Source organism: Myxine glutinosa, chromosome 12 (genome assembly GCF_964187855.1).
Source record: "Myxine glutinosa chromosome 12, kmMyxGlut1.1, whole genome shotgun sequence".
In the NCBI taxonomy this organism is placed as follows: domain Eukaryota; kingdom Metazoa; phylum Chordata; class Myxini; order Myxiniformes; family Myxinidae; genus Myxine; species Myxine glutinosa.
In genome coordinates, this window is record NC_136272.1 from 34,669,627 (window position 1) to 34,692,348 (window position 22,722).

The following is a 22,722-nucleotide window of genomic DNA, read 5'->3' on the forward strand; positions in this document are numbered from 1 at the left end:
CAGTACAAAACGTTTTTTGTTTTTTTTAAACATATCGCAATAATGATTTTCTGAATCATTACCAGAACAGAATCATTTATAATTTGGGAAGACTCAATCCAACATTCCAGCGATGATTAACCTACACACAAATTTGGGCGCAAGGTGTGCAGGTCCCAAAGACACGATTTTTACAGGTTGTGGCTCATAAAATCACTTGATCCATAGATAAATTTTACAGTTCCACGCATGCAAGCAAACAAACATACTAGAGAGTTCATAGAACACGTTACCCCACACAGTGTTCAAGTGTGTACTTCAATTTAAATTAAATTATGATTTTAAAGATTGTTTAAAAAATTCCAGAGGTCTAGAGCCACTGAAACAGTCTTATACACCACACTATCTAACATGCCCAACGACTGCAAAAGTGAAGGGTTTTAAAAGTGCAAAGACAGCAATTTGTGATCTACCGTGTTCACGAGTATAATTCAATTTAAATAAAATAAAATAAAGATTGTAACGATCGTATAAATAATTAATTCCGGAATTGACTGTCATTTTACCGCCATTGACTTGGTAGTCAATTACACCACATGCTAGCACATTATATTATTAGCTATTTGTGCCCATTTGTGTCCTTTATGACATCCTTCACAGTAAGTTTCCTGTTTGGAATGATTTTCAATTTTGTATGACTGCCAGGCAGGCAGAGTAAAAAAAAATCTCAAACCTCTGTGCGCATGCGCAATCAGGACGCATTCAGAAACAAAGTAGGGTTAATCTGCAGCTTCGTTTTTCCCAATTCATGTTCCGATTAGTGTTCAAAATAAAACATTCAATTTCAATAAGTTGTTCCTCCGACGTTTGTAGACAGACAAACGGACTGGCACGAAGCAATTACTTAACCCCACTTTTCGCTTCACATGTCTGGGGTAACAAAGACACACACAACCAAACAAATGACGCTTGCAAGCAAACCAACAAACAAGCAAACCAACAAAACAAGCAAACCAACAAAACAAGTAAACCAACAAAACAAGCAAACCAACAAAACAAGCAAACCAACAAAACAAGCAAACCAACAAAACAAGCAAACCAACAAAACAAACAAACCAACAAAACAAGCAAACCAACAAAACAAGCAAACCAACAAAACAAGCAAACCAACAAAGCAAGCAAACCAACAAAGCAAGCAAACCAACAAAACAAGCAAACCAACAAAACAAGCAAACCAACAAAACAAGCAAACCAACAAAACAAGCAAACCAACAAAACAAACAAACCAACAAAACAAACAAACCAACAAAACAAGCAAACCAACAAAACAAGCAAACCAACAAAACAAGCAAACCAACAAAACAAGCAAACCAACAAAACAAGCAAACCAACAAAACAAGCAAACCAACAAACAAGCAAACCAACAAAACAAGCAAACCAACAAAGCAAGCAAACCAACAAAGCAAGCAAACCAACAAAACAAGCAAACCAACAAAACAAGCAAACCAACAAAACAAGCAAACCAACAAAACAAGCAAACCAACAAAACAAGCAAACCAACAAAACAAGCAAACCAACAAAGCAAGCAAACCAACAAAGCAAGCAAACCAACAAAACAAGCAAACCAACAAAACAAGCAAACCAACAAAACAAGCAAACCAACAAAACAAGCAAACCAACAAAACAAGCAAACCAACAAAACAAGCAAACCAACAAAGCAAGCAAACCAACAAAGCAAGCAAACCAACAAAACAAGCAAACCAACAAAACAAGCAAACCAACAAAACAAGCAAACCAACAAAACAAGCAAACCAACAAAACAAGCAAACCAACAAAACAAGCAAACCAACAAAACAAGCAAACCAACAAAACAAGCAAACCAACAAAACAAGCAAACCAACAAAACAAGCAAACCAACAAAACAAGCAAACCAACAAAACAAACAAACCAACAAAACAAACAAACCAACAAAACAAGCAAACCAACAAAACAAGCAAACCAACAAAACAAGCAAACCAACAAAACAAGCAAACCAACAAAACAAGCAAACCAACAAAACAAGCAAACCAACAAAACAAGCAAACCAACAAACAAGCAAACCAACAAACAAGCAAACCAACAAACAAGCAAACCAACCAAACAAGCAAACCAACCAACCAAGCAAACCAACAAAACAAGCAAACCAACAAAACAAGCAAACCAACAAAACAAGCAAACCAACAAAACAAGCAAACCAACAAAACAAGCAAACCAACAAAACAAGCAAACCAACAAAACAAGCAAACCAACAAAACAAGCAAACCAACAAACAAGCAAACCATCAAACAAGCAAACCAACAAACAAGCAAGCAAACCAACAAACAATCAAGCAAACCAACAAACAATCAAGCAAACCAACAAACAAGCAAGCAAACCAACAAACAAGCAAGCAAACCAACAAACAAGCAAAGCAACAAGCAAGCAAACCAACAAACAAGCAAACCAACAAACAAGCAAGCAAACCAACAAACAATCAAGCAAACCAACAAACAAGCAAGCAAACCAACAAACAAGCAAGCAAACCAACAAACAAGCAAGCAAACCAACAAACAAGCAAAGCAACAAGCAAGCAAACCAACAAACAAGCAAACCAACAAACAAGCAAGCAAACCAACAAACAATCAAGCAAACCAACCAACAAACAAGCATACCAACCAACAAACAAGCATACCAACCAACAAACAAGCAAAGCAACAAACAAGCAAAGCAACAACTGAGGCAAAGCAACAAACAAAAAGAACCACAACCATGCATAGCTCTTGTAGACCTGTGACAAGAAAAAGTAAAATGAAAATAAAAAGGCCAACTTTATTGGAATGTCAAGGGGTACCTTTATTTTTCCAGTGATAAATTCAGTAAGATCATCACTGCTCTCAAAGATGCTGAGTGTATGGAGAAGATTCTGCTCAAGCCATGTCCAGTGAACCACAATTTCCTCCCTGGTCCCACCTGAGGGAGTAAGGTGGCGTTAACATGCAGCATTTCCATACTGTGGGTCAAAAAAAAAGCATAGATTTTGGAACAACCAGATTCTTTCCAAGCAAAGGGAAATTCAAAAAATGCCCCCCAAGTATGAGAACCTCTGCATCAAAAAGCTTATCCCTAAATATATTTGTCAACTGAGCACTCAGACCACATAAAAATTCCAAATACAGTCCAGAGTCTCTTTAAAGACCACTCAAAGGATCTTCATAATGTCTTCATACACGAGTGCTCTTACTGTACAGGTTCACATATGCTGGGAAAGAGACCAGAGCATCCATCCAATATCCATTTGCTCACAATGAGAAAAAAAGCAAGGCAGTCTTCAAGACTGATTTACAATCACAAACTAGAAAGAGTAATCAGAGATTGCAGACCCTCGCCAGAACGTGTTTTCAGTGGTTTTTATGGCTTTTGTGTTGAAACAACGATGGAGGCCGAACCACAGGAACGATGACATCTTTTTTTTCTTTTTTTTCTCCATCCCGAGATGATGCTCAAGAAATTTCATCTTGATCGGATGAAGTTTTGTACTTGTTGAATTATGATGTCATAATGGAGGCACCTATGACATCATCATTAAAAAAATAAAAATAAATAAATAAATAAAAACCATCATCATCATCATTAACATATGTTATTCCACATGGAGAGTTATTTACAATGAGCCAGTCTCAATTTTTTATATTCAGGGCTTTGAGATATAGAGGTGCAAATTTTTTCGGTTTTTCCAAGATGGTGCCCGCACCACGTGAGCTATGACGTCATAATTATCATTGACAAATTCTATGGGTAGAGGTGCACATATGGTGAAAAATACCTCTCAATCGGACCAACGGTTGCAGAGAAAATCATACTTATTCTGTGCCGACAAGCAAACAGGGGCAGACAAACAGACAAAGAAAGACTCAAATGAAATACCCTCTCCTCTGGCGAGGGTAATAAACAGAACATCTTTCACTTGCTTCTTTTTTTTTCTTTTTTTCTTGTATACAGAATCGAGGCTCGTGAAAGAGCTAACATTTATCACACAAACAAATCAAACAGACAAGCAAAATATATAAAAAGAGGGAGCGGTAGACAAGATGTGGAGAGAAGGGAAGCACACAAACACAACATTTGAGAGCAGGGACATCGGGAGATGTGTGGGAGGGAGAGGACTTGGGGGGAGGAGGCGTGGGAAGGGGGTGGGGGGTGGGAGAAGTATAAAACACAAGGACACCAAGGACTTCCAGGAAAGAAGTTGGTATTTCATAAAAGTGGATTTGGGGTGAAATTAGCAGGGGTAGAAAAGACCAAGGTTTTGGATGGGGGAAGATAAGAGATGGTGGTGAACAGCTGTTTTAAAGACCTGGAGGGAGGAGTGGGATTGAAGAGAGTGAGGGAGTTTGTTCCAGAGGCAGGAGAAAAGAGGAATGAAGGAGTGAAGGTGAGCAGAGAGTCTTGATTTTGGCAGTTTAACCATAAGAGGGTTGCAGGCAGATCTTGTGCGTCCTGTAGGAATAATTGGGGGACAGAGCCCAGAGAGAGCTGGGGGGGCAAGGCCGGAGAGGAGTCGGTAGAAGACGGAAAGATCACCAACCTGCCTGCGGTGAGTGTGTGAAAGGCCCTCGGAGTTAGCTTCATCGCGGGGGATTCCAATGATTCTGAACGCTTTGGTTTCAACAGCGTGAAGACGAGCTAGGTGTGAGGCAGGTGCACCAGCCCAGAGGGGAGAGCAGTATTCCATTGAGCTGCGGATGAAAGCCTTGTATGTGGTGAGGAGCTCAGGTGTGCCAAGGAAGGACTTCGCACGACGGAGGATGCCCAGTCGGCGACTGGCTTTGGAGGCCAGATTTGAAATGTGGTTTTCCCAGGAAAGATCATGGCAGATAGTGAGACCCAAAAGCTTGAGTGACAGAACTTCTTGGAGAGGATTATTCAGAAAGTGGATGGGAGGGTTGTCCAGTCGGTCTTTTCGGAGAGACATCGTAAGAGTGTGAGATTTGTCAGGATTGAAAGACATGTTCCACTTGTTTGCACAGTCTGTGATTTTGTCCAGGTCTGCAAAGAGTGAGGAGGCTGCAGACTGCTGATCTGAGGGATGAAGAATGGAGCGACAGAGAGTAGAGTCATCAGCAAAGAGATGGAGAGGATTTTCAAGAGAGTCAGAGAGATCATTGATGAAGACCAGAAAAAGCACAGGGCCCAGAACACTGCCTTGGGGAACTCCAGCCTGAACAGGAAGAGGAGATAAGATGATAAGAGGAGATAAGATGATAAGAGGAGATAAGATGATAAGAGGAGATAAGAAGAGAAGATGCTTCCTTCCTTCCTTAAGATCCCGCCATGCTTGGTGACGTATAGCGCCTCATCAGGAACACATGACACTTTTGTCTGTCTTGCACCCATTGACCGGTGCCCAGGTGGTTTCTGGCTCCCTCCGCCCTTTTTCCACTGTACACTGCCAGGGTGTCGATATGTCGTCCAACTCTCCTTCAACCTTCAAGCGAATCACTGTTGTGATGGTGTTTTCCATACGCAGTACATGCCCAATCGATCTCCAGCTCCTCATTATAATTTCCTCCATTAGGTTTACCTTTATGTTCTTCTTCTTACCTCCTGCTCACTTTATCTGGCCAGATTTGCAAACTATTTTTGTGACAGTTAAAAATAAAAGATTCTAGAGACGCTTGAATAATGTATGGGATAGGAAGGCAAAGGGGGGGGGGGTGGCGGGGTAAACCCGGAGTGATACGGTGCTACCCTCACCCTGATCGAGTTTCGGGTGAGTTGTGCAGATAATTTGGAATTGAAAAATCTCCCGATTGAGCTATTGAACGGGCTGCGCAGCAAATCCAGATCGGATAAGTCATCACCAAGGTGCCGTGAGATGGTGCAAACAGAGTGCCGGGAAAATAAGAATATTTGTACGAAGATGACGCAATCAGACTCAGAGTAGATTTGCAACTTGCTGTAATATTTAACACTGTTGAAAGTATTGTGAAGGACATCACCTCCGGATAACTCCAAGAGGATGGCGCATCTTAAAAGACCACAATCCTCAGTCGCCCCAGAACTTCTGGCTGGTTTCCAGGCCCAATGTCGTGTTATCATACGAAAGACAAGAAATGTGTGAGTACCATGCCGTAGATCACGCAACAGACCTGAGTCAGTCAGCCGAGCGCAACCAATGTTGCATAACCGTTTCTGAGATCCAACCTAAAGATAACCAATCAGCACCAGCCATAGACAGCACCCCTCCCCACCCCCACAGCAAGGGTAAGAAGGTTATTATGTAGGGGACGTGTAGGGGCGACGTCACTGTAGAGTACAAAGAGAGGGTGAGGGCCAGGTATAAGCAACTTAGCGAAGAACGGGAAGGTTTGGAGGTGTGGAAGAAGTACGGAGAAGCGTTTAGGGAAATTGCAGAAGTTTTGTTACATAATGAAAGGGTGCATCATCGGGGGATAGAAACCAGTTATGTTGGACAGAGGAAGTAGCCAAGGCAGTTGATGTAAAGAATGAAGGTTGCAAGAGGACAGAGAATATCAAGGATAGAGCAAGGCAGTCAGATGCAGGGTTGCTGCACCTGTATGGGGAGAAAAGAAAGCAGCAAAGAGAGCTTTGGATAAGGCAAGGAATGATATGTGAGTTGAGGCATTCAACAAGGAGGAAAGGTGTGTACGGATTAATAGCAGACAAAGATATTGTCGTGTCCCCGGGGTTAAGACCCCAAGAGGACGAATGGACAAAATGAGCTTTAACTCCGAGGCGTATACCCAACTGGGGGAAGGTTTGAGGCCTCATCTGATCAGAACACACGCAGGGGTTAACCCGAACCCACAAACACAAAGACAAGACATCAAAATCCACAATACAAGGAAAGTAAAATTCGACAAATAATGATTTCAGGAAAATAAATGCAAACAACAATGAAAGGCGAGGTAAAAACTAAAATTCCAAAATGAGACGTCTCCACTCAGACTCGTATACAAACACGGGGAAAACGAAAGTAAAAGAAAAATAAATGATGCTGTGGTAATCAGCCGGCACTCAGCTTTTTGTCCCCAAATGGCTGGTAAGCCTCACCGGTCGCTCGTCGCCTCCAAACCACCACGCGGGAAACGCACAAAATGGCACTGAGTCGCTCTTCGGCGTCGAGAGGAAACACGACGCAGATTCAGTCCATCGCAGACGTAGATCCTGTGCCTTGTAGTTACGACTGTTCCGAACCGCTGTTTCTCAGCAGCCCTTTCCCAAAAGCGCACACGAATCAAAGACCACACGCCCGCGACCAAGCCAGAACAAGGAGGAAATGCGACTACCTCCAACCAGCACCAGGACAGAGAGAGAGAGAGAGAGAGAGAGAGAGACAAAACGGCGAGACCAAATTATTTTTTCCTGCTCTCCCGAATCTTCCACGATGATGTCAACTCTCTGTCCAATCACTGAGCGCTACTCAATCATAAAGGCCAGGAAGTGGCCTCCTCGTCATGAGTGGCCTCCATGGGGGGAAGGGCGGGGCAGAGTCCAGTCGTCGTTCGAGAATGTTCGGATGACGTCAAAGGAAATGAGGCGGGGCTTGCGTGCCAATCGGAAAATGTGCTGGGTGTTGGATAGCCCTGGTAGCGTTGTGAGCGCATGAGTCCATTTACAGTGCGATTGTTGTTGTAATGGCGGCTCTTTTTGATGCAATAACAGTGAAGGGAAAAATCACAGGGCAATTACACACTGGGGGTTTATTTGCTTGTTTGTTTTTGGATACAGAATCGAGGCTCGTGTAAGAGCTGACACATTGAACATGAAAACATGCACAGACACATAAAACACACAATGAAGAGAGCGGGAGACAAGAGGGGGAGAGAGAGAGGGAAGCACACAGGAACAACAACAGTATAGAACGGACGTCGGTAGACCTGTGGAAGGGGGAGGGCTGGGGGAGGAGGGAGGGGTACACGGTATAAAGCAAATAAACACTTAAAGGAATTTCAGGAAAGAAGTTGGAGATTGAAAAGGGTGGATTTGGGGTGTTTTAACAAGGGTAGAAAAGATCAAGGTTTTAGATGTGGGAAGATAAGAGATGAGGGTGAAAAGCTGTTTCAAAGACCCGGAGGGAGGAGAGGGATTGAAGAAAGTGTGGGAGTTTGTTCCAGTGGCAGGAAAAAAAGAGGAATGAAAGAGTGAAGGTGAACAGAAAGACTATATTTTGGCTGTTTCACCAGAAGAGGGTTGCTGTCAGATCTTGTGCATCCTGCACGAATATTTGGGGGACAGAGCACAGACAGAGCAGGGGGAGCAAGGCCGGAGAGGAGTCGGCAGAAGACAGAAAGACCACCAACCTGCCTGCGGTGAGAGATAGAAAGGCCCTCAGATTCGGCTTCATCGCAGGAGATTTCAATGATTTGGAACGCTTTGGTTTCAACCGCGTGAAGCCGAGCTCGGTGTGAGGCAGGAGCACTAACCCAGAGGGGAAAACAGTATTCCATTGAGCTGCGGGTGAAAGCTTTGTATGTGGTGAGGAGCTCAGAAGTGTCCAGAAAGGACTTCGCACGACGGAGGATGCCCAGTCGGCTACTGGCTTTGGAGGCCAGCTTGGAAATGTGGTTTTCCCAGGAAAGATCATGGCAGATAACGAGACCCAAAAGCTTCAGTGACAGAACTTCTTCAAGAGGATTGTTCAGAAAGTAGATGGGAGGGTTGTCTAGACAGTCTTTTCAGAGAGACAAAGTGGGAGTGTGAGATTTTTCAGGATTAAAAGACATGTTCATGAGCGAATCTGAAGACGAAATGGAATAAATCTGTGCATGAGAGAAAGCAGTTTACTTTGGAAGATTCCCAGGAAGTGTCGATGTCAGAAGCAATAGAGATGGCAGACCAGTCCAGATGATTGATGGCTCCTTGAAGACCATGACAGTCGGCCTGAATGAAATGCCAGACTCGTCGACGCTGAGGAGGTCTCTCCGAGAATGGCCAGAGAGATGTCCACTTTAACAAGCAAATTATCAGAAGAACCGATTGGAGCAGAAGAAGAGCAGCAGACATTTGCAGGGAAGTTAGTCAAAACAAAGTCCAGAAGAGAAGATGCTCTGTTGGGAAATTCTGGTCGGGGAATTGCAGATTGTGTCAGTCCCAGTAAGTCGCAGAAGTCCTTTGCTGAGGTGCCATGGCTGGTGCAAGAGGTACCCACACCCAGCCAGCTGGCATGATGACAGTTGAAGTCGCCAAACATGAGGAAGAGAGAGTTGGGATGAGTGGATAGAAGTTGGTCCATGTTGTCAGACAGCGAGATGTAAATGGAGTCATCACTGTTTGGAGGACGGTACAGAACACAAGCGTTACGCCTAGGTCCCCCGTCGTTGAAGTGATGCGAGTTGACAACGTGGAAGACGCAAGGCGGCCATCTTTGATTTTGACGTGACAACCCAATTTTCAATAGCGTTCTTCCTTATGCATAGATACACGCACAAACCAGATTAGAAGTTAGTAGTTCCTTTATTTTTCAACATATTTCGCTCACAAGGTTGACATATATATGGTGGCGGCCATCTTGGATTTTGCCGTGGCGACCCAATTTTCAATAGCGTTCTTCCTTATGCCTAGACACACCCACACACCAGATTAGAAGTTGGTATTTCTCTTATTTTTCAAGATATTCCGCTCACAAGGTTCAGACATACATGGTGTCAGACATACATGGCGGCGGCCATCTTGGATTTTGACGTGGGTTGCACCCACACACCAAATTAGAATTCGGTCCTTCGCTTACGCACGCACGCACATTTGCACGCACGCACGCATGGACACAGGGGAAAACCATAGTCCCCCTTTCGCTCCATGGTGCGACGGGGGACAAAAAGGTGGGAGCGGAGGGGAAGCCGTAGCCAGAGGTACTCCTGGGGGTGAGGTGGAGAGAGGGCAGTGCAAGGAGTGTGAGGAAAATAATGTTTGATAAAGATAGCAACCCCACCACCAGAACGAGGCTCAGGTCTATCATACTGGAGGAGGGTCTAATCAGGAAGAGATATTAAGGAATCAGAGACATCTTGAAGGAGGAAAGTTTATGTTAAGCAGATTACGTCTGGTTTGTCAGAAGCAACCTGTATGGAGAGATCAATCAGGTTTGAGCGAAGGCCCTGGATGTTTGAGGTCCATACCATTAAGGAAGAGCAAGGAGGAACATCGGGTACAGAACAGGGGAGGGGAGGGATAGGGTAAGATGAGGAGTGAGACGGGGAGGTAGGGAGAGCTGTTGATAGTGTGTCAGAGATTGCAGAAGTGCTAGGAGAAAGGGAAGGATGAGGAGGACAAAAGGTTTGATGGTGATAGGATGAGGCACAGTGAGGCGTTGTTTGAGGGGGGAGACAGAGCAAAGTATAAGGTTGAAGGAGGTGGAGGTATGAGATGGAGGGCAGAGGAAGTGGGGAGGAGGCAGCTTTGAGGAGGAGGGGGAGGGGGAGAATTGGAGAAAGATGGTAGAGGGGAGGATTTAAAGGGGAGGGGTGAGGGGGAGTTTTAAAAGAGAGGGTGGGGGGAGTTTAAAGGGGAGTAGTGAGGGGGAGATTTGAAGGGGAGGGGGAAGATTATAAGGAGAGAGATTTGGAGAGAAGGGGCGAGGGTGGAGTTTATGAGGGGTGGAGCGAGGTTGGAGTTAAGGAGGGGAGGGGCGAGGGTAGAGTTTAGGAGGGGAGGGGCAAGGGTGGAGTTTAGGAGGAGAGGGGTAAGGGAGGAGAATTGAAAGGGAGGGGTGAGGAGGAGATTGGAGGGGAGGCAAGACATTTTTGGAGGGGAGGTAAAACATTAGAGATTAGACAAAGGGTAAGATGTTTGGGCGAGGTAGTGAAGAAAAGATAATCAAAGAGAAAAGCAATACAGAAAAGGAAAGAACTTCAATTTACAAAATACCAATGGGGGCAGGGAAGCCTCAAGGAACTAGGCCGCGCACGCGGTACGAACAGAAAACGATTAATTACACCTAAGTTTGCACGAATTACAAACAAAACCTCACTAGAAACACACTGTAACACATACACAATAAAATAACGAGTGGAATTTGACAAAGACACGAATGGTAAAATACTTAACTTTGACGAAGTGGAGCTCGATGGACGCTCGCCGGAGGAACCGGAAGCGGAAGTCGGCAAGTGGAGGTGGTGCCGTTTATCCTCAAGCCCTACTTAATTAGCATAGCTCCACCCCTCGTATGGAGACATATATGATCTTACCCGGACATTCGACACTACTTATATACATTGAGGTGGGTTCTTCTTCTTCTTCTTCGCAACACTCGGAGCATGCTAATTTATACGATTCTATCTTGGCTACAGTATTTCATTGTTTAGCCCCCCACAGACGTAACAATATCAACAAAAAATGAAAGGGAAGGTTCTGATGTGTGCAATGCCGGCCTACCTTTACTGTCTAGAAATGGTGGCACAGACAGAGATACAACAACAGAGGCTGCAGGTTTGCAAGAACAACTGGGTCAGGAGGATTGTGGGAATGAAGAGGGTCATTAGAATAAGAATGGATGAACTGAGGGAGGAGATTGGTGTGCAGATCAGCTTTGAGGGGAAGATTAGTTAAATGCCGGCTGAGATGGGCTGGACACTTGGTGTGTATGGGGGAAGAGAGTATGGCGAAGAGAGCGGATAGGTTGAGGGAGCAAGGTAGGAGGAAAAGAGGTAGATCGTGGTTGAGATGAGAGGCTTGTGTGAGGAGGGATATCAGTAAGGTGGGGGTGGTTGTAGAGTGGAAAGAGTCGTCTGAGGAAAGAGGGGAGTGGAAGAATATCGTGGTCAAGGCAGGGTAGAAGCTTGGTGGACCTCAACCCTTATAAAGGTAAGAGGAGGAGAATGGAGCAGGAGAATGGCAAGGAGGAGGAGGAGGGGGACGAGGAGGGATGAGGAAGGGAAGAAGGGAGCATAACCTGGGTAAGTGCAATACCTATATTTGGATGCTTGTTGTTGACTGCAGTTCTGCTTTTAATACCATTATTCCCTCTAAATTATTTGTGAAACTTCGCGGTATTGAACCATGCCATTTTATATGTAACTGGATTTTGGACTTTTGAAGTGACAGGTCACACGTAGTGAAAATTGGCAGCCGTATGTCCTCATCATTTGTTTTGAACACGGGGGCTCCTCGAGGTTGTGTTTTAAGTCTTTTGCTGTATTCACTTTTTACTTATGTTGCTCGTCGGGAAAACAACTTCCTGGCAAAATTTGCGGATGACACGACCTTACTTGGCTTGATCAGGAATGACGATGAAACGGCGTACAGAGATGCAGTTCAGAACTTGACAGAATGGTGTTCAGTTCATATCTCGAACTGAATGTTCGTAAAACGAAGCAAGTTATCATGTATTTTAGGAAGTCTCGTGTTACACATTCTCCTATCAGCATCGATGGTCTAGATGTCGAGACCGAGTTCTTTCACATTCCTGAGCATCTAGATTTCATCTGATATGTCCTGGAATCTGAATACTGGAAGTATCATTAAAAAGGCCTAGCAGCGCCTGTACTTCTATAGACTGCTGAAAACAATTGGTATGCATAGTGACGTTTTAGTGGACTTTTACCGCAGTGTTATTGGAAGTATTTTAATGGGGTCGATTATTGTTTGGTTCGGCAAGATCACTGCACACGACCTCAAGTTGTTGGAAAGAGTTGTTCGTGCAGCTCAGAGGATCATTGGTGTTGAACTACCTGCATTTGAGGTTATCTACATTCTACATGTCCAGATGTTTTGCCAAAGTCTCAAATATTGTTAAAGATTCCAGTCATCCTGCGTTTAGCATGTTCGAACCACTACGTTCTGGCTGTCGGTACCGCAGTATTAAACCATTTCCCCAACCGTTTCAGGAATAGCTTTGGTCCGAGAGTGGTCCGACTTTTAAACCATGAATCTTGATTTTTATATGTGTTACGTGCTCCTCCCCAACCCCCTGGTTACGGTGTACCTCCGAGCCCCGAGAGGAGTCACGGCAGAAAAATGTGTTATTCTGTATGTCAAAGACCAATGGTGAAGCCACACCAATTGTTACCAACAAACAAATATTGTATTAATATCACACAAGAATAACAGTACAACAATAATAGTAATCAAAAGTACAATCCATATATATCCTATGATGGTACCATCAGGTTCGTACAATATAACTCACTGTGCTCCAAGTGAGCGAAAAGAAGAACATTCCCAATGTCTCTAATCCCGGCTTCAAGCCAAAGTAGATTCCGGCTTCAAGCCAAAGTCGATCCGCTCCAGCGATCGACAGATCAATGTCTAATCGAGACCAGAATGCCGTTGGGTTGGCAGTTACAGTCCTGCTGCCAAAGCTGCGAAAAGGCGCCCTCCAGGCGACTGGGAAATCTCACCCTCGGGTATGGACGTTTCACGGCTCACAGTCGACGAACCGCAAATTAACCTCTAAAAGCCACATTGCGCGCGCGCGCACGCACGCACGCACGCACGCACGCACACACACACACACACACACACACACACACACACACACACACACACACACACACACACACACACACACCAGATTAACGTCTGAATGCGGTGAAAACAGTTGAAGCGAAGCAAAGACCTTGCGCGATGCGCAAAGCGCGCGAGTCAAAATGGCCGACGGCCCGTTCTTGAGGCATGACGGCAGTCCAACGATTCTCTTTGGAATCGACCGCAAAACCTGACACGCAGGTTGATCTGTCACAGCGATAACAACTCTGTCACAGGAATCCCTTTCCCGGGAAACCCAAAGTTCACTCGTGACTCTTGCTCGCCAACGTTCGCTCCAGACCGCAAAGCAACTATGCTTCTTCTCCGACTCACTCGCTCCGCCTTCTTTTTCTCCTCTTCCTCTTCATCGTCGTCGTCGTCCAGTTCCCGATCCGGTTTCCGGTTTCTTTTAACTCTAACTTTTTCACCTTTTCAAAACAGTTCATAAACAATAAACCTTTTGAAAACAATAATAGTAATGGAATCAAAAATGTTTACAGTGGATGAAAACCACCACAACGGAAGTGACGAATCCATAACATATGTCTGCTGTTCTTTTTTGTCAAATTATACTATTATTTGAGAGCACTCGTATTCAAAGAATTCCAACGTCGTTCTGTGATATTTATGGATGCTACTAGTGCTGGGCAATAATCGCAATGAGACTATAATCGTGCCTTAGATTTTGTGATGCATTAACAATGGGAATTAATTATCACGACAACCGTTCATGATAATTAATGTTCATGATGCTGTGCATGCACAGGAGGTGAATAGTAACTTGAACCAGGACATGGACAGTGTATTGGCTGCTTTTAGTGTGTTTAGTTTCTCTCAAAAGATATGCCTGTATTAAATGCAGCTCAATAAAATAAAGCAGGTGTTATAATATGGAATGTATATTCTCCGAGATGTAATTTAAATGGTATATCATTAAGCATTAAACATCAAAACAAACAACCAACCACTCAAGGTGCCAAAAGCACTTGCAGCGTCGAAATTGGCGATCCGTTTGAGTGCGCTTTGGCTGTGCGCAAAGATGAGCACTCCAGGCAACATCATGTATCAGTTAATCTAATCAGTTCATGTTTGCATCATAATAGATGCTTGTACCAAATTTGGTCAAAATCCCATCACTGGTTCACAAGTTAGGCAGCAACAAAATTTTACTAAACGGAACCATTGACCTCTTGACCTCTTGACCCCATCATTTAATCAGTTTATCTTTACATCATCACACATACTTGTACCAAGTTTGACCTCCATCTCTTCAGCCGTTCTCAAGTTATCACGGTAACGAAAAACTATCATGGACGGAGGGATGGACGGACAACCCGAAAACATAATGCCTCCGGGGACTTCGTCAACAGAGAAATAAAAACACAGAACCTCGACCACATAATATCAGCCAACCAACTCTCCCCCATACCGAAGACATGCAAAACCCTTCATCATCACGATTCATTAAAAGCTCACAGAAATTGGAGCAAAATAATTAAAATAACGAGTTGTTCTGCATCGGAGGCATCTCAGTCTTTTCCTTGACCTCAGTTCCCATCTCACCTCACATCTTTTCCCTTACCTCACATCTTGGTCTTTTCCCTTTTGCCGAGACAGTTCTTCCTCAGCCATTGATAGCGATTGTTCAGTGGATAGTGCTCAACCTGTATCATGTCATTAACCTAAGTTACAATACAACAGATATATCTGTCAAGTCGAGTTTTTCTCCCAGAATTTTACCTGCTTGGTCAGCTACCCTTTGCTGTTTATGCATGCCTTCTTTCCTGAGATTTAAACCACACAATACATCCATTGAGGATGACACTTTCAATGGAGGAGGTATAAAACAAAATCATAAGGTCCAGATCAACATTAAATAATCCAAGCTTCATCAAAAAATACATTCGTTGTTGACCCTTTGACACAAGTGCCTCACAGTGATCTGCCCATGCAATTCTGTTATCTATGACGGTAGCAAAATACTTGTATGATTGCACAATGCTAATGTCTTGATTCGCAAAGGTAACAGGGATAATCGGTTGCTGTTTTTAATTCTAAAAAAAAAAAAAATCCTTGGTGTTACTAGCATTTAGTTCCTAGTAATTGTCATTACAACCTTGAAACAAAAGTTTGAATACTCTGCCTGTCTTTAAGACACCCGACAATCACTGTGTCAAACTGCTGTGCCTGTCCTGCAGACTGGCACAGCAGAAGTCAGTCATATTTTTCACTGCATCAATAATGCGTCGCAGATGCCATGTGCCCTACTTCAGCTTCAGGAACTAGGTAATCTCCCAATCAATTGGCTGCAATCTGCCAGATCTGTTGGGTGGGAAGAACTGATGAAGAAGCATGAAGTTCTTCAGTAATAGCTGCGGGTGTGGTGGAGCATTTCCAAAGAACAGAACATCCTGTGCTTCTGTCAGACAATCTTTTTGCACAACTGTTTGAGTCAGTAATAAAAAGGAGCACCTGTCATTGAAGCCTTATTACTTGCGTTACAAATCACAGGCAGAAATGTTTTAACGTTCTTCAATCATATTGCGTTTTTGAATTTCTTGAATCACAATCAAATTGGGTCTGCTCACCAAGCATATTTTCACACAAACCAAGTTAGTCTCTCCGACTTTCTCCCACCGCAACAAATTTCACCCTTGACATGGAAAAGTCTTATCTATATACAGTACTCTATAGGTGTGCAGAAAAACATGCCCGCATCAATGTGGAACACATTTTGTGGCTCGTACTCCTTTTAGTGTAGGAAATCGGTTTTTCCCACTTAAAAACAACTTTGCTGTCTGTCACCCACCTCACCCGATACAGTGCCAAACACAACATTGACTTAAGAAGTCCAACAAGCCATTGATTAAACACCGAAGTCAGCTTTGCCCAAATCATTGGCTAACTACTTCAACGGCTCATCTTTCGATAACGGCCCAGATACATTAATCGACACGGCCATTGCATTGCTAAAAGCGGTTCATCAATGTCCTCGTTACAGGTTTTGTGCATTTTCCTTTTTCTCTGGCCTGGTCCATTGTATTCATAATTGGCAAAAACATTAGCCTTTCCTGTTGGAAGTATCTGCACTTAACCTTTTTCGAGACAGTTCTTTGGAAATTTGCCAAGCACTCTTTCCCCTTATCTTGTACATCCACAACTGTCATTTGAGTTAATTCATCCACATTGTGGAAACATTGCAAATAATCCATCAAGTCTCCTCCTCCTGCTCCTCCCCCTCTTTCTTTCTTCCCCTTTCTTTCTTTCACTCTTTCTTTCTTTCACTCTTTCATTCACTCTTTCTCACACACACACATGTGAGTGTGAGAGAGTCTAACTATCAAGTCAGAGAAAATCAAGAATAGTCAATGACAAAGGAGGAAGTCGCTATGAAACCTATGAACCCACAGAAGGAAGTGTCGACCGCAACACCAATTTTCAACCTTTTGCACACATTTAGATGTTGCCCTGCCTGTGAGAGGCATACACAGTAGCTTTTCCATTGACCCATTGCAAAAGAACAAAAAAATATGAAAACAAAAGACATCTTCAATCAACTGTGCAAACCTGTGGCAATGGCCCAGTAGCTCTGCATCCCTGCCTCGTGCACTATCCTGTAGGGGCTTGCCTTTGCTCCAGAGTCCAACATGGCATCCAAAGTTCCCACGAGAAGACCTGTTAAAAGCATTTTTTTAAATACTCACATTATTAAACCATTTTCCAGATGTACAACTCGCACGTATTGATTGTGCCTTGCCTCCTGCGTCACTGTGAAAATATATGGGATTGACAGCTAGTGTGAGGCTGAGAATCCTTGTGTGTGTTTTGCAAAAATACTTTTTATAACACAACGCACATTGAGCAAGACAAAACCCACAAGCCCTCAATAAAGTGCTTTATGTCCAAAAGACAAAACACTTTCACCAAGGTATGGACCGATGAAATGGGACCCACACCTGACACCACTTATCAAGTTTGGTAAAGTTCGGCAATTCAAACTTTGGACAAAAACTTCCACCCTACAGTGAAAAGCTTCCCAATCATCCTTTTGGTTTCCCAGGAGAGCAGGATTGTCTTTTTCCACTGAGGTTTATGATCATTTTGAGAATTAAAATTACTTTCACAACAGATAATTCCACAGACCCACCCAAACTGCACCCGAGGAAGGTGCCTCGCTCCTTGCTACGCTTATGCCTGCAGAGTTTCAGATGGTTCAGCCAGAAAAACTGGTGTTATGCCCATTTTGCTAATTGCAAAAACGCTTTGAGTCGATCCTTCGCAAAAGCGCTATACAAGAAAACATTGCAATGTACACGACTCGAGGGGGAAGGGGGGACTAATTAATTATAGTTTGTGATTTTATTAAATACATGCATTTTAGTTAGATGGCTCCATATTTCTAAACAGTGATTGTCAGGGTCGCTCGTGTAAAAAGCGGTTTCCCCTACTCATCTTCACTCCCCATACGTTACATGGATTATGACGTCACGTGTGGCTGATGAGTATGACGTCATGTGGCTTGAAGCAGCCCAACTTGCAGACAGACAACCTGTGACATGACAGCTCAGATGTTGGCACAGACGATCTAACTCAGGAGTCTTGCCACATAAGGACAGTTGCTGGATGTGCTCGGAGGACAGCTGCGCTCTAGCCCCCTGAAATTGGTGCGGGAATAGTACTTCTAGAGAAACGTTGGAGACGGAGCGACACTGGCCAGATTCCAAACTTCCTTTGTTGCGCTTCCGGTGAGCACGTTTTAGCGAATCAACTAAGGCCCATCAAAATGCGTGGGGAAACGTCAGCCTGCAGATCAGACCCGAACTATCCAAAGGAAGACATAAACCTGTCAACACCTCCCCCTCTTCAATTGGAGGGTTTGGGCTTACCTCCTCGACCACTTCTATTCCCACCAATACCGGTTTCATGTTTCCTCCTTGAAGCTTGAAAACAGCCCCTACCAAAACATGAAGTGAGGCTGCAATCTGCCACATGGAGTAGCCTTCATTAGCTAGCACTTTGATTAGAATTTTTGATCTTTGGTCCACTCTGAATCTGGGAGGTCAGCAGTTGGAAATCAGGCAGAGCCACACCAAAGACTTCAAAAAGAGTACATGCTGCTTTCTTGCTTGATGTTCAGCATTCAAACAGTTAAGAGCATGGACAAACAACCACAAGTTGGCATTTGATGGGGAGGAGGAAATTCCTCGAAGAAATGCCCCGCTGAGTACAATGAGAAACGCGGCGCCATTGTTGTGACGTCACTGAGACTCAGGGTGCCCCGGGAAGTGACGGTACTTCCACAGAGCTCAGTGGCCGTGTTTGTCTTGTCTAAGTCGTGTGCGTGTGTGTGTGTGTGTGCGTGTCTGTGTGTGCGTGCGTGTCAGTGTGTGTGCGTGTCAGTGTGTGTGCGTGTCAGTGTGTGTGTGTGTCAGTGTGTCAGTGTGTGTGTGCATGTCAGTGTGTGTGCGTGTCAAGTGTGTGTGTGCATGTCAAGTGTGTGTGTGTGCGTGTCAAGTGTGTGTGTGCGTGTCAAATGTGTGTGTGCATGTCAGTGTGTGTGTGTGTGTGTGTGTGTGTGCGCGTGTCAGTGTGTGTGTGCGTGTCAGTGTGTGTGTGCGTGTCAGTGTGTGTGTGCGTGTCAGTGTGTGTGTGCATGTCAGTGTGTGTGCGTGTCAGTGTGTGTGCGTGTGTGTGTGCGTGCGTGTCAGTGTGTGCGTGTGTGTGCGTGTCAGTGTGTGTGTGTGCGTGTCAGTGTGTGTGTGTGCGTGTCAGTGTGTGCGTGTGCGTGTGTGTGTGCGTGTGCGTGTGCGTGTGCGTCAGTGTGCGTGTGTGTGTGTGTGTGTGTGTGTGTGTGTGTGTGTGTGTGTGTGTGTGTGTCAGTGTGCGCGCGCTTTTCAGTATGAGCTTTCTTTGATGTTAAAAAAAAAAAATTCTCGAATCTTTTGCTGGAACAGATCACGTACTTGGTGACGGGACCAATGGAATATTCAACTGCTTCAAGTCAGGGGGAGCAGGGCACCTTGCACAGGTTTTTTCAACCTTTTGTTCTGCACTGCACAACATTTAATGCCAAAGAAGTGAAACTTCCATTATGGGCCAAAAATAAGGTTTGACTTCAAGGTATATTCTGCCAGAGGCAACAGTAATCAGCATTTTTCCATCACAGCCAATTTTAATGTTTAAAAATAATATTCGAAATGATTCTACGTGCCCCGTGCGTGGGGTACCTTGAACCTTGCAAGGGAGTAGGTTGAACCATGCCCTGGGATCACCAATGAAGTATAAAACTAGAGCTTCCAGGGAAGCAGAACTCAACTGAACTGACTGGACAACTTTAAAGTAGGTCAGTTGTCTGTACTAGATTTGACTTAAATGAAAAGCCAACAACCTTGTGTAATAATTTTAAGGTCCTTGTATGGTGGCCATTTTGTGACAGATCGGGTTGACATGCGATAGCAACCTACCTTGTGTGGTAAGAGTCTCACACATCACATTTGATCAAAATCCATAATCATTTGTGGACGTTAAAGTCTTAACGTCGTTTCGGAGCTGAAAACAATATGGCGGCCTATGGTGGCCATTTTGTGACGGATCGGGTTGGAATGCAATAGCAACCTACCTTGTGTGGTAAGGGTTAAACATTCTAAGTTTGATCAAAATCTGTTAATATTTGTGGACGCTAGAGTGTTAACGTCATTTTCATGACCAAAAACAAAATGGTCGCCTAAGTCCGCCATTTTGCAATGGATCGGGCTGAAATGTAATACCAACCTGTTCCTTGGGGTAAGGATGCTGCATGTCAAGTTTGATCAGAATCGGTTGATATTTGTGGACGCTGGAGTGTTAACGTCGAAAAGTTAACGGACGACAGATGACGGACGCCAGAGGGTTCAGTTTGTGATGAACTCAACTGGACGGTAGTCCAGTTGAGTTAAAAAGACAATAATTTAAGGTAATTACAAAGTTTTAATGAATGATAAACAGTGCAACGTATTTAAATGTTACATATTTTTTACTCCAAACTGATTAATGTCCTGTCATGCATCAAGTTGGCCTAGCAAGAGGGGTGAGGATGGTCACATGTGACGGGAACATCCAAACCTTCTTTCATACACACGTCCCAAGATCGATTATATGGTTATTGACCGTTATACTCCGAAGATCTTCACCGAATTGCATCATGGATGCCACCCTCTGAGTATCATCTGTAGTGAGGGGTTGTGGAAGGCACATGACAATGTCCCCTCTCACAATCTTGGAGTTGTCTTCAATAGTTGGTTTCGTAACACGTCTAGTCACTTTCTTGACTGTCTGTAGAAGTCTACATTGTATGAAGTTTCTCACTCGTCTGATGACATCTCAGTAATTTGACCAACATAATGGACCCCCTTGTTTGAATTAATAGGCGTCGGTTTCACAAGCACAAAGTCCCCAATTGTACACCGTTCCTTTCCTATTCCATCTCCAGACGCTGCATGACGTCATCGCCGGGCACCGAAGGGGGCTCGGCAATGACGTGCGCTGAAAGGGAGTACTCAGTTTTCACTCCGGTTTCTTTCTTGTTTGTTTGTCCGGACGATATCTCAGCCATCTTTGTAGCTAGGAAGCTGAAAGATTCGGACATGACAGTGACCAAGTGATGCGGCGATAAAGGATGTTTTTAATTTACTGATTAATCAAATTATCGATTTATTATTTATTGATTAATCCCCAAAAAATTGGGGGGATTAATGACTAATTTTCAAAAAGTTACAGCTTCGGATGAAACACTGGTGGTTCAGGTATGCTATTAAGAATTATTTAAAATTAAGAAATTATTTAAGAAATTATTTAAGAAATTATTTTACGATTGTTATTTATTGATTTTAATTACACAATTAATCAAGCAATTATTGTACACCTCTCCTTCCAAATACAGTCTCCATGTGCTGCACGGTGGCAATGCCGCGCTGTGGGATATTTAATTATTTGGCATGGGGGGGGGGGGGGGGGGGGGGTGTACTTTGAATGCATCTGTACTTGTTTCTGGTTCTTTGCCGCTAGATTTGCTAATTCTAAGGGATCATCTCCGAACTCCTCTCAGTAGCCCTCATTCGAGTCTTCATGTTTATGTTAAGAATTATACATATGGTGAGGGACCTTTAATCATGGTTCGACCTGCCCCAACTTTGCAGGTTCAAGGTGCCCCATGCAACACAATTACACAAAATTGCATTCTCATTTTAGATGTCCATAGACGATAAAGAATCGATTACTTTATAATTAGACTGACTTCTTACACTGTCAGTTTGAATTGACAGACCCAAGTTTTCTGCTGCATCTGTCGTACTACATTAAGAAGAACTTACCCTATTAAATTTACTTCTGCCGTCTTAAATCGAAGAAAAAAAAAAAGTGTAATATTGCAAAACCAAAAAGTTTTGCCACGAGATGATCATACACTAGGACTAGAGACATCTATGTGAAGGGAGCTATACTAAAGGAATTAAGGACTCTGGCTCGAGGTGCCCCTCTGTTCAAGGTGCCCCGCTCTCCCCTACAGCCTGACGCTATGGAATAAACTACAACACGTATTCACCATCAATCCAACGGCCATCATCTCCATATGGATGGTGTCCATTCACAATTTCATTTAATAAAAGACTCGCCTGCCAGCCCTTTGCCTTCACCGTGGCCTCTCCGTCGTTGTAATCGAAAGAACTCGTTGTTGTCCTCTGTTACCCACAAGGCAGTCCCAGGAGCAACCTCTTCTGGCTTGATCCACATGATAATTGGTAAGTCATTCACAGTCACGCAGAAGATGCCGGTACGTCGTGGATTTCTTCTTTTTCCGCGTGAGGCAACTCAAACAGAAAATAATAAATAGACAAACAACACTCCACAGTTAAATCCTGAATTTCACCTCTCCATATCCTCACCGTACAATCTTAAACCTCCATTTATTCCAAATCTCGCGCCTGCTTGAACTTTGAAGAAAAAATAACGATCAACGCCGTGAAAACAAAACGCGCCGACTGGAACGACGCAACCAGGAGACTTCTGGTCCACAGAGATTTTTTTCCTTCCCTTCGGGTTCCTTGATGGCTTGAAAACAAATTATGATCGCTCTTATCTCTCTGGGTTGGTAAACGAAAAACTACGTTAAATAACCTCGCTAACATTAAAAACGTTTCATTTTTCGAAAAAAAAGCTTTTCCTTTTTTTTCCGAGACCTGTAACGCCTCTGCTAACTACACCAAT

At 43.8% G+C, this 22,722-nt stretch overlaps 1 protein-coding gene across 5 annotated transcripts in view; it reads right to left on the reverse strand.

Annotated features, from left to right (window-relative positions):
- LOC137437967 (TBC1 domain family member 9) overlaps positions 1-22,722 on the reverse strand; it is a 105,145-nt gene extending 82,423 nt beyond the window's left edge. For 4 of the 5 annotated variants that reach the window (XM_078766725.1, XM_068132768.2, XM_068132769.2 and 1 more), the window contains exons 1-3: positions 22,131-22,575; positions 17,050-17,157; positions 2,849-2,967 (exon numbers count right to left, since the gene is read on the reverse strand). In XM_078766725.1, coding sequence (XP_078622851.1) covers positions 2,849-2,967; positions 17,050-17,157; positions 22,131-22,248 — 345 coding nt within the window. In that variant the 5' untranslated portion in view covers positions 22,249-22,575. Of the gene's footprint in view, positions 1-2,848; positions 2,968-17,049; positions 17,158-22,130 lie in introns of all 5 variants that reach the window. The other variant, XM_068132767.2, reaches the window with a different exon arrangement.